Consider the following 20,135-nt stretch of genomic DNA (forward strand, 5'->3'; position numbering starts at 1 on the left):
AGAAATTCTGAGTTTGACCTTCAAATATTAACAAAAGATAAATTTGTTTTACAAAAGCACACCCATTTACCTGAACTCTAGGCCGTTCTTACAATGTAAACTATCACAAAAACTGCAAAATACAATAAATCAATGACATTTATTAAATGAGACCTTTGGTCTATCTCATGTTCTTTTATTCCCAAACCTGTAAACATACCAGAGGGGCATCAACGATGCCCAGAGGACACAAGGTCTCATCATTATTAGGCTCTGCTCATCCCGTTTGAGCGTATACGCCTGGAGAAGCACCCGGCATATATGGCAAACTTATTCATAGGGCTCCATTCAACTGACGGAGGATAAAATAGTGTCCTTTTGGCCTCCGTCGGACTGGTATAGGTCGTTATACCTTTTTATTCTGTATAAAAAAGCGTAGTCTACCATGCTGTCTATGCAGAGGCATCCCGCCTAAAGACGTATACAGTTTGGTATCAGTTTTTTTTAAAAGGGAGCCTATAGGTGATGCATGACACCGTATGCCTTTATAGTGGCATATGTCAGAGAGCCTTCAGTCAAAGATATATGAGGGTTTTTATGATTATTTTTTTTCTGGTAGGTTTCCAAATGCAATATTTGTGTTCGTCCTTGAAAACCAGAGCTTGACAAGAAACATCACCACGGAGATTTTGATGCCACCATGAGTGCTGCTCTTCCTTCTATCACAAGGCAGTGGCAAAGATAATTTCAGCGTCAAGATGCTGCTGAAACCCTTGTTTTATTAAACTCTTTATCATTGTGCACATCTTCATAAGCGAGAGAAGACTGTCCTCACTATGACAAGGGTCAGGTGGAAAGACTTATAAGCGGGTTAGTGTAGGAGGAGTGCAAAGAAAGAATATGCAATGGAAATGCTGGGCAATGGGCATGGAACAAGCAATTATGTTAAAGGGAACCACCAACAACTGAAGATAAAAAGATAGATAGATATAGAGATAGATAGATAGATAGAGAGATAGATATAGAGATAGATATAGAGATAGATAGGATAGTATTAACTATAGTATAACACTATCCAGTGGTCTATTGTCTATGATAACATTCATTTGTGCACTACCTAGATCGATATCTGTAATGTTGGGTAATTCATCGTTATAGGAGAACCAATAATTATAATTCATCAACGTCACGTTGGTGATCTGCTGCATAAGAGCTGCGCTATGGACGCATTTACTTCTGCATATAAACCTTCGTTCACATCCGCGTCGGGACTCCGTTCATGGGTTCCGTCTAAACTTTCAGTCAGGGAAACTTATGAACGGAATCCAATCTGAAACAAACGTAAACCATGGTTTCCGTTTGTCATCGTTGTGTAAGGGTTCCATGGTTTTGAAGGAATCAAAACCATAGGCGACTACGCTATTCATTTACACAAACGGCTATTAGTTTCAGTTTGGATTCCGTTCATGGGTTCCCCTGACAGAAAGTTCTGACGGAACCCATGAACGGAGCCCCGATGCAGATGTGATTGAAGCCTAACATGTTAAGAAGATTTTACACAGTTTACAATAGTATTTTGTATGTGGAGCTCCTTTACAAAATATATTAAGGAATTCCTGCAGTGTTTTTCCACAATTATTTTATGTGAAATCACACATCGCAATTTGCTGCAGATTTTGGATCTTGCAGCCAGAAGTGGATCCAGGAGGAAGGAGAAGTAGAAGTTCTTCCTTTCTATTTCTCATTCCATTTGAAACCACTTCTGGCTTTGGCTCAAAAATCTGCAACATAATTTGCAACAAATACGCATTGTGTGAATCCAGCCTAATGCCTTATTCCCACCATATGAATGTTCTTGTTGCGTTGTGTCTCAGCCGTGTTTCTTGTCCATTTTTCTTCTCTGCAAATACTTCCTGGTTTTACTATTCTTTTTTTTCTGGACCATTTATAACAATTAGGAGAACTTAGTTACTATTCTAGTCATAATTTAGTAAAACTAGTACAAAAACCATTGGTGACCTGGAAGGCAGATTAGACTTTTGGCAACACATATTCTCACCTAAATGGTTTACCCCACGAGTATTATCCATCACCTATCCATAGGATAGACAAAAAAAAGTATAGATCAGTAGGGGGTATGACTGCAGGGAACCGATCGTCAGAACACATCCCAGTTCCCTCTAAATGGGAAGAGCTGTATAGACAACATGTACGCGCTCAGCTCTTTCTTTATCTTCCATAGACTTGTTTGGAGCTTGTACCGTACACACTCGGCCATTCCTCCACACAACTTCTTTCTGCCATTAGCAGCCAACTATATGCCAGGATCTACTAGTCCATCTTTTATCTAAGATTCTTTACATGCAAAGATATTTTTCCATGCAAAGGATTGCATTGACCTCACAGATATTGAATTAGCGCTTAGGAACCAAGAATTATTTTTGAGCAGGTCCAATACATTTTCAGACAGGCCATCTTTTCATCTATAGCTCAAGTATGGGATGTCAGCCACATAGTAAGATGGCCAGCACTCGGGTACTTTGTATTAGTCCTTTTATTGCTTTTAACCTTCAAAGCAACCCGTGCTTCTTCCTACATACAACAAGGATAAAGAACCAGAGTAAATGCTGCAGGGAAGAATAGACATGGCTGCTCTCTGCGGGAGAGGTAGCCTGCGGATAGACATCAAATCAGCATGTTGATTGGAGACCACAGGGAGCCGGGGTTCACACTGGGACAGAAGGAAAATGCCACCGACCACGACTCAGAACACAATGCTGAACACAGATAATCTGATACTGCAGAAGCATCTTCACCGCAAGGAAATCCATGAAAGGGTCAGCCGGGAATCATGTGTAGGCAGGAAAGTGAAGGCTTTTTTGTGCTCATCATCATATTAATAGTATATATTTATGCTACCAACTGGATGCCACACACAGCGCATAGTTACATGTGTGACTGAAGAGAAAAAGCGGAAAAATCTTGCAATCGCTAATATGAGTATTACTGTAACACCAGCCTGCAGCTTCGATGCCACCTCAATTTCTTCATTACCCTGTTAGAGCAAATATAAGAAAGTCTGCCTGCTAGTTCAGCGCCTCTACCAGCCAGGCTATAAACATTGTTGAGATGCTCCATGTTAACATAGGCAACATTAGCATGGGTAATGGTACAGAGAAAATTCTTCCTCCCTTTCTATAAAGTAGTGAGACCCCCACACAAACTGCATCTGGCCGAGGGATCGGCAATTAAATAGAAGGTTGACCAACCATACAACCCCTTTAACATGTTCGTAGTAATACAGTTATAGGAGGAACAGGTGCATTCACACCTGGGCCCAGGATCCTGAGGGAGCCCAAAGGCAATTCTGCCACATAGGCATTGAAAAGGGGCAGTGAAAAGGTTTGCCGGCATATCATAATAATTGCAGAATATAGTGGTCCTGTGACGTGCTGCATGAACCTATGCAAAATCTGTAATTGGTTCGTCTTTGAGAAAGAATAGGGAACCGTTTATATTAAGAGAGCATTATGGGAAAAACAGATTGAGGCATAACATAATAAATCAGGTCCTGAGGGGGCGGCGCATGACACATGGATTCTTTCCTTGGTAAACTTTGATTCCCTGCAGCAGGCATTCGCCCCCCTCAGGGCCTGTGCTAGTGACTTTGTGGTTGTCCGATCACACCAACCTCTTCTTAAAAAAAAAACAGCCAATGGTTCTTATTGACAAGGATAGCTGCCGATGACCACACATTTCCCCTGCAGCAATGCTTCAAGGAAAATATTGCAATACAGGGAGCACATTCAAATGAATGGGTGACCATGAAATACATGGTCGTGCTGAGCCCTCCAGAGTCAGAGCTGTTCTTTCTAGGGGCTCTTCACTCTGGCGAATATCGGGGAGTCCCTCCTCTATGATGTCGATATGCCCTAATAGGCCACATGTATAGAGTCTGTCCAGATGGGCCAACTTTAAGGAAAGATGGAAAAAAAAAGACCTCTATAGAAAATACATCAATAGCCAAGATGTTAATACATGAATGCCAGATGTACTATCTGGATTTGGTCAAGGGATTGCCAACTCATTCTGGATTTTGACGATAAAATAATGTAATGTTCCCTGGAATGAGGGTACCTGAGCCTATGCTCCGAAGAAGACCCGCCAACTCTGTTTTTATATAAAACAATTACCAGACTTGGAGGAGGTTGATCATATACCAACGTGCCCATACCCTTAATATATTTAATTCTTCTCACAATCTATAGATCTAATGCTAAATAGACAAACAAGGGACTATTTCTGCTGTAGTAATAACTGGCACAGTTGGTAGTCTTAAACAGACCAAAGAAGAATTATCTTGGACAGTAGATGCCTATAGGTTTAGCAGTGCTCATGTGTCTCCATGATCACTGACCCATTGCCATCACAAAGGGAGGGTTAACTACTAAGAGAAAATGAAAGCCTCGCACTATTGGTTTTATTTCCGGCTTTAGGCTTGATTTGTGAAAATCGAAATCTCAAGAAAAAACTGGCACGTGTTGTCTATTCACACTAGCGTCATTGCTTAGTTTTATAACAGAGCCATGACAGCGAAGCCGAATCCATTTTTGAATGGATGCTGGTAAATCCTGACGGAACCCATTGACTTAATTGGGGTCTGTTGGGGGTTCCATTCTTTTTTAAGGCAGGCAAAGCACAGCGGAATACATACTCTGGGACACAGTGGTGACAGATAAGGTATGGATATGGATTTTTATAGGATTCATTTAGGACAAAGTGAAGCATCGCAATAAAGGTTAAATAGATGGATGGATATCAGGGTGAATACATTAACCAGGGTGTGTTCACATATATCAGTTGCATCAGCATCAGTCTGATGCAAAAATGTATCAGTTGCCATCAGGCTTTTTCACAATTTTTACTACAGAACCATCAGTTGTTGTTAGTTATTGGTTTTTACCATCCGTTTTTACCACAATGGTCCACCAAAAAGGTAGTCTAGGGTCTGAAAACGTGCCAATTTTATCAGAGTGGTGCATAGCTTGTGATTGATTGGATACATGATAGATTAGATACTTGTTGTGTACCATGTCAGGGCTCTCCTTCTCTGCTCTGGCCTCAGTGCTACACTGAAGTCTGACACACACATTGTAATGCAAGGTGTGTTATATTTAATGCAGAGCCAAGGCCGGCGCCAAGAGAGAGAGAGAGCCGAGAAGGCAGCTGCTGAACATAGACCTCAGATCAGATCTTCGAAGCAGCCTTGTGAGCCTGCAAAGACGCAAAAACACTAGCCCTAACTTCAGGGAGTAGATCGTTTTTGGCATCTTTACAGCTACCCAATTCCACCTCGCATCTCCTACCCATCCCACACAACACAGGGATTGCTGTCGTTTCTATTCACACAACAGGGTTCGGGTGTCGGCCGTTAAAAACAGCCGTCTAGGTTCATTTTTGATGGCTGTTTTGCATCTGTTTTGTATCCGTTCTGTGTCTGTCTTTCGTTTTTGACAAATTTTTAAAATCAGATGAATTTCATTTGTAGATAATGAAACTGTCCACTATGTATATAATCCCGCAGTGCACTCTGTATATAGTGCCACACCCCCCCTGTAGATAATGCAACAGTTCTCTCTGTAGATAGCGCCACACTGCTCCCTGTATATAGTGCCACACACCCCCTGTAGATAATGCCACAGTGCCCTCTGTATATAATGCCACACCCCCCTGTAGATAATGCCCCACTGCCCTCTGTATGTAGTGCCACACACCCCCTATAGATAATGCCGCAGTGCTCTTTAGATAGTGCCACACCCCCACCTATATGTAGTGCCACACACCCCTGTAGATAATGCCAGTGTGTCCTCTGTATATAGTGCCACACCCCCCTGTAGATAGTGCCGCAGTACCCTCTGTATATGCCACAATACTCCTTGAAGATAATGTCACACAGCCCCCCCGTGTAAATAGCGCCACACAGTTCCCCCTGTAGATTGTGCCACACAGCGCCCCCCCCCTGTAGATAGTGCCACCCCTACTGTATATATAGTGCTACCCCCTTCCCCTGTAGATAGCACCACCCCCCTGTAGATAATGCCACGGTGCCCTCTGTATATAATGCCACATTACCCCCCAGTAGATAGCGCCCACTGTAGATGGCGCCACACAGTGCCCACTATAGATGGCACCACACAGCGTCCCCTGTGGTTTGTGCCACACAGTGCCCCACTGTAGACAGCACCACCCGCACTGTATATAGCGCTACCCCCTTCCCCTGTAGATAGCGCCACTGAAGCTCCCTCTAGCAGAGGAATCCCCAGCCAGAGCACTGCCGACCCTGTGGCCGGGGATTCCATCCAGGGGGAGCCCCTGACGCCACTGTCCATATATGGACAGTGACATCAGGGGCTACTCCCTGAACAGAATCCAAGGCCACAGAATTGCCGACGCTGTGGCCGGGGAGTCCCTCCAGGAGGAGCCCCTGACGTCACTGAGTCAGGGGTTACTCCCTGAGCGGAATCACCGGCCACAGCATTGCATTTAGCCTGATCTATGTCAACACCATTCGTAGTTCGATGCCGATACATAGTTCCATTCGAAAAATAAGCCCCTGCAACATTGAAAACATTGATAATTTAGCACAGGGGGGGGGGGGGGCGAAACACGTCAGCTCCCTGTTCCAACATTGGAATTAACTGTTTCTGCAGGACGCAGATACAGTTGAAACCGGGACATTGTTGAGTGGCTCGCGACCCCCGGAGGTTTTCACACGACCCCCCAGGGGATCGCGACCCACAGTTTGGGAAATACTGGTCTAGATATTTAACAGACATGGATCCCACTATCTGCATGGTCAAACATTCATATTATTTCAACAGAAATGAGTGGCTGCCAGACACCTTTTACGCTGCTTATTTTGTGTCCTCCGCACTAGTTTTTATACAGAACATTACCCCTTTGTGCTTCCCTCAAAGATGAGGGCTACGTTGTTTTGTGGGTTTGTTGGCATATGGCTCCTTAGCCATATTCCATGTGTAAGACGATAAATTATCCATATTCCATATGTTTGTACCCTCATTTAATCATATGCCATATAGTATATTCCACTGTAGATGTGCTCTTAGAGAAATAAAGGAATAATAAGATTATTTAGTAACCGGTCTATTTTGTTATTAAAACATAAACCAGAGACCATACAAGTAAAGATAACTCTAATGCTTCCATACAATAAAGACAGAAAACTTTGTATAGCGGAAGAACACAGTACGTTCTTACCAGGGAGTTGAACCGGAGATGGCAAATATTGCAGGAAATAAAAGGTTTCCTCTTTGGAGGTGACGGCCCACCGAAGGTATGATTAATGACCGCTTTCTGCACCGGGTCCATCTGCAAAGGGAATAAATGCAATATCTTTATTACAATAAATCGTTGGTCTAGCTCAATGCTTTTCAAGGACTTAATGCATGTAAGAATGAGACGTGTGCCTATATGCACAAACCTGTAAAAACATCCCTGAATTACCCTTATCCCCTATATCACTGGTTTCTTCCTATGTTGCGGTCATCATTTATTTTTATTTTTTTTGCTTCAAATTTTTCTTTATTAAGAATTTGGTGTCACAATGTATACATAAATTTCTTGCGCTCATCATTTAATAGACATTACCGATACTCAGAACTCCACTTAATCCCTATAGTTACGAATTCTTCTATTAGTGCATTATACATTCAGTCTTCGCTTTAATATAGGTCTGCCTAACAAGACGGAGGAGAGATGATAGGTATAGTCCTTTCAAGCTTGAGGATCGAAGTGTCGGCAAAGAACACACTAATTCCTTTCAGGATAATTTCTGGACATTTAGGGGTCTTTGTAGTCTACATGTCAATGTTTTCGGAGCACAGCTGTTATAAGTGTTTGGAAGAACGTAACCAGATATATTCCTGTTGCTTATATAGCGCCAACATATTCGGCAGAGCTGAATAGAGATTGTCATCACCCACATCAGTCCACGTTCCAAACACACACTAAGGCCAATTTCATAGAAAGCCAAGTGCAAGAGGTACCTAAAGTGCCCATAAAAACCCAAGCAAAAACGGGGATGACATTTATGTAGATGGTACTCTTGGTCACATTCGAACCCAACGGTGCATACCACTTGTACGAGTAGAATTGCTAGTCTCTCAAATAGGTAAATACTAGATATAAAAACCCTAAACTAGATATAAAAACCCTTCTCACAATGTTTAACTTTTGAAGATCTGTGCATCTAGTAACATTTACAGGGCTTGGATTTAATATTCTTTATTCTGTATATCCCCTTAATAATATTCATTGGTTCTGTTACAACCTAGAGAACAGTTCGATTGTAGACTGTCAAGCAGATTTCTTCATAGTCTAGTGAACCTGTAGATATGGATTTGTGGTTTGCTGGAAAAGACCCTATGAGAAGAAACTTTGAAATATGCAAAAGGTTGTTATTGTGTTTCTCTGTAACGTACTAGTTATGCTACTTAAAAGTATGCAATGGTGTGAACTACTAAATGTGACGGCTTCTCTGTAAGTGGTAGACTTCCAACAAAAAAGTGTTGTCTATGCATTAAGGGGTTAGACAAGATTAGAAAAATTGTGTCTGTTATTGCAGCTCATCCCCAATACCAGACAAGAGAATCCATACCATAGTCTTATTCCCTTTGCTATTATGTGTCGGGAACCTACACTGGACTCCCCTCTATAGGGAAACTGCATTATTAGCAAACAAGGGGGTAAGGAATTTGCCCAAAGGTCATAAAAAGGTGGTGAAGGGAAAAAACAAACAGCAGTCTCTTGTGTCCTGGGTGGTCATACATAGCACCATGATGGGGGTCTCCGTTTGGTCTTTTCTAAGGGGCACATTTTTATCTGTGTATGCTTCTGATGGAAGGTACAACCCATGGACAAGAGTGTTTTTTTTTTCTGAAACCCTTTATTTCTAATTCTAGACAACCCATTTTATATATTATCCCATAGGTTATAACTGCATTCGTCCCTGTTGTGTTTGGAAGAATAGCCGTAATTGTAGCTCTAGTGGTATATAAAGAGCATGGCAACGTATAATGAATACACAACATACTTACAGATTTATAAGAGTCCCTTTCTGCTATAATAGCTCATACTATTTTTGCATTGATAAATTGAAAAGAACCTATATGTTTTGTCAGTTGGTGCTTCTTCCGATGCTTTGTGTTTTCCAATATATAGTGCTATGTTGGTTGATGTGGTGGAGGAGAAGTTGGAATGTCAGACAGACCATTAATCATCACACATTGTCATGCTGCTCACTTCTTTGAATGGAATTTGGGGCCCCGATAACACCTCTCACCCTCCCATCATTGTGCCCCGAAGACAGATGCACCTGTCTCCTTGGCTAAATAGTTTCGAAAAGAAATACGATCGGCCTGAAAACGCAGCCTCTCTCCTGACAGTCATACGGGAGATAAGATAATCTTGCTAAGCCTCAGGCCAGGAGCGAGGACAATGCTGGCATTATAGATTGGGAAAAGTCATCTTAACAAAGACTTGATTTTCTATCTATTTATTTTTTACTCTTAACAGAAGACTATCTCCAGAAATTATTTCTGTCCGCGGGGCTTATAGATATACACTGGTGACTACCAAATAGGAGATATACTTTTCCTCCATCCTGACCAAATACACGAAGCTTCAAAAGCAGAAGTCCAAGCACCTAGCAACACTTCATTTACCTTAAATTTATTGTTCATATAAACCAATGACTCAAGACCAAACTATATTGAGAAGAGCTGATAACTCTACAACCGCCAGTGAAAAATAAAAACGTTACAGTGCCCTTAGATCCACATGTGCAGTAAAGGTCCACTTACACGGCCGTCCTGGGCTGTGTAAACAAGTGCCAAGCAACGAGACCGCTCGTTGATCGGCGCTCGTTTGCCCCTTTCACAAGGGGCTAGTATGGGGACGAGCGGTTGTTACTCCGATCACTCGTCCCCATAAAACATCATCATGTCGACAGCGCTTCTCCAGGTTTACACAGGGAGATGTGCTGCCGACAACGATAATATTTTACTTTTTTATACCGATACGATCAGCAGATGAATGAGCGTTTGCTCGTTCATCTGCTGATCGATGCCCTGTTTACACAGGACAATTATTGGCAACGAGCCTTCTATGAACGATCATTTGCCCGATAATTGGGCAGTATAAAAGGGCCTTAACTTTGTGACACCTTTCCCTTCAAAACTCAGCTGTTTGTGCTGTAGACGACGTCTTCATAATTCACTAACAAGAAGTTGTTATCATTGTCTGCCATGTGACAGATACAGTGGAGCTGCCGCCCGATCACGGTTTATATAAGTCTGCTAGCTGACATAACACTTCTCCTCCCTCTTCTCGTATTACAATGCAGGCAGTGAGAGAGTCTGCCAGCTTGACTCAGTGCTGATGCTGCAGTAAACACAGGACTTTATTAGATTGCAAGTTCCCTCTACAGAAACGCAGACCGCTTATAATTCCCTGCCCCAGTAAGATATTCAAGTTACTTTAGCTAGATCTCTATTGCTCTCTCTATATTTTTCTCTGCAGGGAGGAAGTAAAGGGCTGCAGTAATTCAAGTTACTCCTTCTCTGTCCCATATTGAACATGCAATTGAATGAAGCTAATAAACAGCAGAGATCACTCATTTTTTAATCCTAGATAAGCAACTAGAATTTATAAACGGAGGTGCAAATCCTAGGAAACTTTTAAGTGGATAACTGGAGCTACCATTTATTATGGATTGTAAGTGGACTGCAACAGGGGCTAAGATATAAAACACCAATGTGTAACCTGTAAAAGATCTGTAAAAGAGGCACGTTAAATAGTACAAAAGTACAATTTCTATTCATGTTTTAATCTTGGCAGGAAAAACAAATATCTCATTGCTTCATTACTTCACATGCTCAGTGCTTTTTTCACAGCTTCTTTTCTAGATCCATATAAAACAGCAGGACAACGGAGTGCAGCTATTTTCTCTCTCTCTCTCAGTAAACATTGTGTATTTCCAGAGACTTCAACAAAATAAAATATTCATGGTATGTGGGATAGGGTGAACAATAAAACTGCTACGTTTCTTTGTTAAAATTCTATTTCTTACATTTCTTCTCATGTAGTGATGTCACAGGGTGCCAAATATATAGATTTTTATTATAACATAGGTAGGTGGAGCAGCTAGTTTCATACTTCCCAACTAGTGTCACTGTTGAATTACATGTCCTAGCATTTAACTTGTTCAACAAAACAAAAACCTTGTATATACTATATATTAAGGGGTAGCCCGCTTTTTTATAATACTTTTTTCCTAGAAGGGTGATCACAGGGTCTCTCACTGCTGGGATCTCTAGTGATTAGCTGCAGTATGTGAAGGAATCTAGCAGCAAATGTTCAATTCCACTGCAGCACCCCCGCAGGGGAACTGAAGTATTAAACAGTTCTCATTGAAATCAATTGAATGTCCATGTAATGTATGGCCTGTCCTCCAGAGTGAGAGATGCATTTTATAGCCATTCTTCATTCTAGCTAATAAGATAAAGTTCCTGAACAAGCCACCCTATTCATTTAGAATTCTCTAACTGGGTATCTGAAAGACTCTGGTCTGGTCGATCAATATCATTACATTATAAGACTCCATAGTAGGGATGCACGATGCATCGAAACTTTGATACGATTTAGATGCCGTGCACCCTCAAATGGTTCGATACCGTTATTTCATGTATTTCGATACTAAGCTGTGCTACCTCACAGCTTAGCAGTGTAACACATGAATGTATTAGAGCAGGGCTGCGGCTGTGTGATACAGCCATTGCTACGCTCCCGAGTCCTGACAAGTGCGCGCCATCAGCATGATGTGATACGACCAGTGCTGTACTAATGAGCGGCGGCACTGAAGACAGAACATGGCGAGCGCATTGCAAAACACCCCCATGTTCTGTCTTCAGTACCTGTGCTCATTAGTACAGCGCCGGCCGCATCACGCCATGCTGACCGCGCGCACATTCATGTTGTCAGGAGCGGGGCTATTACAGCATTACACAGCCGCAGCCCCGCTCTAACGGCAGAGATGAGAGAAACCTCGGATCTCCGCCATTATTCCCCCTGAATGCTGCGATCAAAGCTGAATGCAGCATTCAAGGGGAAAGGGGAAAATGAAAAAGGGGGGGGTGCCCCTTGGATCGTGTCAAAGGGAACCCTTGTGATGCTTCCCTGTGACAAGATTGACGGACATACCATAGTATGGGCAGACAGCCCAGGGTCCATTGAAGGACCCCAGGGCTGTTCTACCATATTTCCTGTTGTTATGGCATACTTAGGTATGTCCTAACAACTGCCTGTGTACTATCAGTACACAGACTAATGTACTGTAATATAGATATATGCCAGTACATTAAAGTTTAAAAATGAAAAAATTAAAAGTAATGTTAAAATTAAAAAAAATACACAAACACATTTTTTACAATAAACATTAAAAGAAGTCTCAATACATAAGATATACACATATTCGGTATTGGCGCGGCCGTAATAACCTGCACAATGATTTTTTTGCGTCATTTATGATGTGTACGTTATGCAAAAAAACAAAAAAAAAAAAACTTCTTTCACTTATTAATATAAGGCACGAGGTGTGATGAATTTAGCCTAGATGTGCCTCACATTAAAAGTAAATTAACCCCATCATGTACCTCACACATTAACCCAATGTTGTCCATTATGACTGAGAAATATGATGGGGTTAAATACTATTCTCAAAATTCATCACACCACGTGCCTTATCTCAGAAAATGGAAGAGCTTATTTTTTTTTTTATTACGGTCGGCAAAGTATCGTTTTGGTATCGAAAATCGCAATACTACACAAAGTATCGTAAAAGTCCAAATTATGGTATCGTGACAACCCTACTCTACAGGCATAAATTCAATCACAAATGTTTCTATTAGTGAGATGAAGAATGCAGTTGTAGCAAAAAACGGATAATTCTCAGGCGCAGCCGTGTAGCGAAAATTGCTGTTGATGTTCAAGATGAATGACCCAAAGTTGGCGATAAAAACCAACAGAGTTTATTAATTTCCAAAGCACATGAAAACAACGCACATATATACAGAGCCCTGAGTCCGGATGTCAAATTCTCTGAATTGAGCCTTTCAGTCTTCCGTTATATATTTTTGCATTGTGTTGTCATAACAACAATTCTATCTGTAGCGCGTCTAATATGAACTGGTTATATATTTTTAATTATATATTTATTATTAACAATTACCTTTTTCTCTTGTGACACTGAGGCGGTCAATCACCACTTTAGGATTAGCACAATACCTCCATGAGGAGTTGTTTACCTCCATTGTTAGGCTATAGCCCCTGACTGACCATATTTATACAGATTAGAACTCATTCCAACACATTTTTTATTGATTTTTACCAACACACTTTTTAAACCATATTTTAACATTGAATATATTTTTTGAGCGTTTGTTGTCATATATGAATCTATATTTTGACGATCGGCTCCGATGTCGGTCACCTTTGACCCTGGTTTCATACGATCTGACCAGGTGATATCGGCAATCCATGTTCCAGCCTTTGTTTTATATCAATTGTTTGCACGAGCAATCGTTTTTATCCCTTGCACCATAACTTATGAAGAGGCCGTTCCGGTCTTGAAACGCTCTGTATATATGTGCGTTTTTTTCACGTACTTTGGAAATTAATAAACTCCGTTGGTTTTTATCGCTATTTTGGGGTCATTCATCTTGAACACAGACAGCAATTTTCGCTACACGACTGTGCCAGAGAATTATCCGGTTTTAGCTACAACTACATTCATTGTGATATTCCTGGACCCATCGTTGCAGCCGGGAAACATGGCGGCAACCTAGTCACCCCTACAGCCCAACCGGGCTTATCCATTCACGAATCTTTGGATATTGTGCTCCATGCACAACTCCTCCAGGTCAGCGCAATTTGACCACCAATTATTTTCTCACCCATTTGTATTGTTTGATGCACTATGTCCACAGTGTTTTTCTCTTTTTTTCTGTCATCTATTAGTGAGATGGTGGGACTGCCAGAGAGAAGGGTGGGGTTGGACAGAGAAATCAGCCTTATGCTTCTTTCTATTACGGAGTACAGAGAAAGGTGAACACTGTCATCTTTGGGATTAATGACTATAAAAACAATGAATGCCAAAAGGTAATATAAATATGAAGGAATATACCCACCGCATTAAAGTTTGGAAAGAGGCTAAGTGGAGAGACACCATTGATCCTGAATGTTAGAAGATGCTTGATGTCCAAATGAGTTTGGATCTGTCGGCTGGGTATCCCTAGAGAAGCCAACAATGGACCAGGAGTGGAAGTACCTAGAACAGAAGAAGCTCATCACATATATTCTATATACTTGTCACAATAATAAAATAACTGCAACAATGAAAAACAGTAATAAGGTTTCTAAATATGACATGAAAGATACAAGACATAATCAGGTACTGCATACATCACTACATACAGTATTGTGCAAAAGTTTTAGGCAGTTGCGGAAAAATGCTGCAAAGTAAGAATACTTTCATAACTAGAAGTGTTAATACTTTTTTTTATCAATTCACAAATGCAAAGTGAATAAACAGAATATAAATAAAATCCAAATTTGGTGTGACCACCCTTTGCTTTCAAAACAGCATAAATTCTTCGAGGTACACTTGCACATAGTTTTGGCGGGGAGGTTGTTCCGAACACCTACAAGAACTAAACACAGATCTTCTGTGAATGTAGGCTTTGTAATTCCAGACAGACTCGATGTTGAGATCAGGGCTCTGTGGGGGCCAGATCATCACTTCCAGGGCTCCTTGTTCTTCTTTACACTGAAGATAGTTCTTAATAACATTGGTTGTATGTTTGGGGTCATCGTCTTGCTGCAGAATACTTTTGGTGCCGATCAGACGCCTCCCTGATGGTTTTGAATGATGGATAAGTTTCTGCCTGTATTTCTCAGCATTGAGGATGCCATTAATCCTGACCAAACACCCAACTCCATTTGCTGAAATGCAGCCACAAACTTGCAAGGAACTTCCACCATGCTTCACTGTTGCCTGCAGACACTTATTATTGTACTGCTCTCCAGCCCTTTGGCAAACAAACTGCCTTCTGTTACAGCCAAATATTTTAAATTTTGACTTCAGTCCAGAGAACCTGCTGCCATTTTTCTGCACCCCAGTTCATGTGTTTTAGAGCAAAGTTGAGTTGTTCCCATGTCGAAGGTATGGCTTTTTGGTAGCAATTCTTCCATGAAGATCACTTCTGGCCAGACTTCTCCGAACAGATGAGTGCACTTGGGTCCCTCTAGTTTCTGCCAGTTCTGAGCTGTTGGCACTGCTGGAGATCTTCGGATTTAAAAAGGAAAGTAAGCATGATATGTCTTTGATCTGCTGCACTAAGTTTCCCTGGCCGACCACTGCATATATGGTCCTCAATGCTTCCCATTTCTTTGTGCTTTTTCAAAAGAGCTTGAACAGCACATCTTAAATCCTTGCTGACCTTAAGACCTTGCTGATGCAGTATAACTACCTTGTGTCTTATTGCTGTGCTCAGTCTTGCCATGGTGGACCTGTGACATGAACCGGTCTTCCAAAACCTCACTTTTGTAGAAGAGTTTGGCTGTTCCTCACCCAGCTGTTTCTGTTACAGTTAATAATTTCAACCTACATATGAAAATGATGATCATTATAACCTGTTTGGTATAATTGGTGTCACGATCTGTGGGTATGTGGACCCACTAGGCCACACTGCTGTAGCGGAGTAGCTGCTGGCCAAACAATAGCCCTAGTACAATAGTACCTTTAATAGTCCAGACAGTAATGGAGGCTCGGTACAGATGAACTTGTAGACACCGGACGTGGTGTATATCAGCAGGCGTGACCGGTGGCACAACACGACTCCAACAGATTAAGGCACAGGAACAGATATAGCACGAGATACAGGTAGCAGGGCAGAAGAACAGGATAACACTAAGGGACCATTTGCTAAGACTAACATGGGTAAACACAACAACGCTCAGGCAAGGAGTGGGGGCAGAGCCCTTTTTATAGTCCAGGGTGATCATGGGCTAATTACAGATCTTACTCGTGTGTGTGCACTGGCCCTTTAAGGCCGGACACGAGCGCGCGCACCCTACGGGAACCAGTGCAGCCGGCACTCACACGTCCATGGCTGTCGGGCAGGTAAGAATGACGGTCCGCGGCTGTGGACATTACAATTGGTTAATCATCGACCCGATTATACTCCTACAAAATCCGTGACTTTGTGCAAGTGTGCCTAGAAGAATTGATGCTGTTTTGAAGGTAAAAAAGAGTCGCACCAAATATCAATTTGATTTAGATTTCTCTTCTGTTCATTCACTTTGTATTTTGTTAATTGACAAAAATTATTAACAGTTCTATTTTTGAAAGCATTCTTACGTTGCAGCATGTTTCCTCAACTTCCTAAAACATTTGCACAGTACTGTACATACGTACAAATGAACATAGCGTTGCACTTTAAATCAGCCAATAAAAAGTTTGTATGAAATTAACTTTCAGTGGACTGTTAAAGGCTGATTGGTTGTATGGCATGTGTTTCAACACACTGGTTCTATTTGCACAATTATATTTATTTAACTGTCAATAATGTGAAGCTCCAGCCACATTACACAATTAGTAAAATGAAGCTACTAGGGTCAGTCAAGATACTAGGGCGTTCATTCTTCCACCATGTTAACAAAAATTCAAGGTGCTCTGTATACTATAGGTCCTTAACACCATAGGAAACAACAAAATTGCTGTAGATTACTGGGATGTACATGAAAAGTTCCAAAATTACGTCCCCTATCTGACATAACTTCCTGCTCTGCAGCAATTGGCTAAAGATTGAACATCCCGGACTTCCTGCTGTGTCCGCCCCTTGCATTCACTCTGCACATAGCACTGGTAATATTGAGATCTCTCTGCTCCCTTTCAAGTAACTCCCTCTGTTTTCTAGTCTGAATACAGGAGGAAGCACTTAAAATGGAGAAGAGGTCAGCGATTAACAGGGTATCCCAGTGAAGATTTTAGAGGGGGAGAACCACCCTTTTTTCTGCTATGTACACTGCAATAATATTGAGGAGCACAAGGGATTAAATGTTGGAGATTGGAGGGTTTTGTTTTCTCCATCATCAGAACGGGAGTGCAGCTTTTATCGCCGCACTCCAACTCAGATCAAATGGGCACAGCTGCTGTGTCGCACAATCTCAGTGCTGTAATAGAATGACACGGGCGACGTACTATTATGGTGCAGGGTGACAAGTGGTCAAAATAGATTTATAATGGGGACAGGTCTTTTGCTGGTTTCCCATTCTTTACAGAATAAGACAAAGGACATCAGATATCCCCAAAAAAAAAATAGCTAGAGAATACATTTGGCATAGAAGACTATGCTGCCTCCTTTATTTAGTTATTATGGGCATCAGATAATATATAACTACTGGGGGGCACACCGCTAGGAACCCCATGATCACTAGCTCTAGTGACTGGTGGAGGTCCCAGCAGTCCTACATTGATCACCAATCCTGTGGATAGGTTATAAATGTATTTCATGGGAAAACCCATAAGTGTATTAACAATTTTGTTGCTCTTTCATTGCTCCAAATTTCATGAAGGTTTTAGTTCGAGTCAAAAAATAAATCCCTCAAATTAGACAATTTCTACACAATCTGTTTTATGCAGGTATAACCTAACACTACATAATCCTGCATTTTTACCTGAGAATTACTAATCAATTACTATTCAGTTTACCCCGTAATGTTTTTGTGAACGCTATTATCAGAGATTTTAGTAGTTTCCAACCCACACATGATATAAGAATAACTTCTCAGTGGAAACCAGAATATTGTACTATACATGCATTGTGAAAGAGGAAAACTATTTTAGTCCCCAAACAAAAACATATATAGTGTATAACTTGATAGACAGTGCTTGCATGTAACAGTGCCATTCGGAGGTTGTGCCAGAACAGCGAAATTTAAAGAGAATCTGTTACCAACTTTAACTCCCCACACACTACCCCTGCTGCAATCCAGCAATCTGCACATGCAATGAAGCCCCTAGGAGCCCCCTCAATGATATGCATGTGCTTTGGAGTACTCGGCATGTAAATTTTGAGCACCGATCCCCGCCAACCCTGTTTGATTGACAGAACTCCAACTTTCTGAGCTGCATGTAGGGCTGGCCGAGAAGGATATGAATATTCAAAATGTGGGGCAGTGAAGAGGGGAGGAGTTGGCATGGATTTAACTATTTACGTAGAGCAGGCGGACACTTTCAGGCAAATTGTGGGGGAATGCGGGCGAGTGAGAATAAAAAATTACATATTTGGATTCAGAGTCTTTAAGTCGATCTAACCATTACAGCAGTTTGAAGGGGTAAATTGTGACAGATTCCCTTTAAATGTTCTGCTATGTCATTACTTCACCCACCACTTCCCTTTCTATGGATGCTGATCAATGACATGCCACTAAAAGCTTCAGCAGTCACACAACAAAATGTAGAATAGAAAACTATTGTAAATGTAATAGCAAAACGAAGCAACTCTCTTATCGAGTACCTAACCCATCTATCAGGCCTTCATGTCATGAGCATATACCCCAGCTTGTTTTCCTTTTCTGGACCCCAGCCGAACACCATTCAGTGTCATGTCTTTTCCTGATACTTTCCTATTGTCTAAGTGTTCTGTAGAACATAAAAAAAATGATTAAACATCGAGATGGTGGAAACTGCTTCTTTTCTGTCATAAAGAAGCAGACTCTCTCTGCTAGGCTGCTGCAAAGTGACCTCTTTCTGGCAAAACGGCCCTATTGAAATCCTTATCAGCGTCCCCAAACTGCTTCTAACTACAGGCACAGAAAATGCAGCAAGCCCTCTCAAGCGTGGCATTGTTCAAATTAATTCACAAATCCCCCTGAGGGAAAATCTTGGAATCGTTTATAGAAAGAAAGACTAAAATTAAATCTATATTTATAGAGAGAAAAAAAAAAAATCAAAACGGAGAACGATACAGATCAAGAGTGGTGAATCCCTCAGGGGCACGGAGGTTTAGAGGCAGCGATGGCTGGACACAGGCTTGTGAGTTGTGTTAATAGCCAATTAGGTCAAAGTAAATGGCACCCTCTCCATATCAAGATCAACCTATAAACTTACAGTGAAGATGTTCGTGACCAGCACTAGAAAAAAAGGACAGACGGAAAATAAAACTGACATAATCATGGGACACTGGGAAACAAAAATACACTTATACACACACACACACACACACACACGCCCTTCTCAATGAATTAGAATAATCAAAAAGTTAATTTCAGTAATTCAATTAAAAAAGTGTAACTCATATTATATAGATTCATTACACAGAGTGATCTATTTCCAGCATGTTTTTATTTTAATGTTGATGATTATGGTAACGGTTAATAAAAACCCTAAATTTAGTGTCTCAGAAAATTAGAATATTATATAAGCCCAATTTCAAAAATTATTTTTAATACCGAAATGTCCTACCGAGAAGTATTTCCAGTATATGCCCTCAATACTTGGTCGGGGCTCTGACTCTGCATGAATTACTGCATCAATGCGGCGTGGCATGGAGGTGATTAGCCTGTGGCACAGCTGAGATGTTATTAATGCATCGTGGCACGGAGATCAGCCTGTGGCACTGCTGAGGTGTTATGGAAGCCCAGGTTGCTTTGATAGCGGCCTTCAGCTCGTCTGCATTGTTGGGTCTGGTGTCTCATGTTCCTCTTGACAATTCCCTATAGATTCTCTATGGGGTTTAGGTCTGGCGAGTTTGCTGGCCAATCAAGCGCAGTGATACTGTGGTTATTAAACCAGGTATTGGTACTTTTGGCAGGGTGGGCAGGTGCCAAGTCCTGCTGGAAAATGACATTGGCATCTCCATAAAGCTTGTCAGCAGAGGGAAGCATGAAGTGCTTGAAAATTTCCTGGTAGACGCTGCGCTGACTCTGGACTTGATATAACACAGTGGACCAACACCAGCAGATGACCTGTCTCCCCAAACCATCAATGACTGTGGAAACTTCACACTGGACCACAA

General features: G+C 41.5%; 1 protein-coding gene across 1 annotated transcript in view; it reads right to left on the reverse strand.

Annotated features, from left to right (window-relative positions):
- Nucleotides 1-20,135, reverse strand: part of ZNF385C (zinc finger protein 385C) — a 180,227-nt gene that overhangs the window by 20,581 nt on the left and 139,511 nt on the right. The window contains exons 3-4 of the mRNA XM_075845274.1: nt 14,244-14,383; nt 7,258-7,368 (exon numbers count right to left, since the gene is read on the reverse strand). Of these exons, the coding sequence (XP_075701389.1) occupies nt 7,258-7,368; nt 14,244-14,383 (251 nt within the window). The remainder of the gene's footprint in view (nt 1-7,257; nt 7,369-14,243; nt 14,384-20,135) is intronic.

This window comes from Rhinoderma darwinii, chromosome 13, assembly GCF_050947455.1.
Source record: "Rhinoderma darwinii isolate aRhiDar2 chromosome 13, aRhiDar2.hap1, whole genome shotgun sequence".
Classification (NCBI taxonomy): Eukaryota; Metazoa; Chordata; class Amphibia; order Anura; family Rhinodermatidae; genus Rhinoderma; species Rhinoderma darwinii.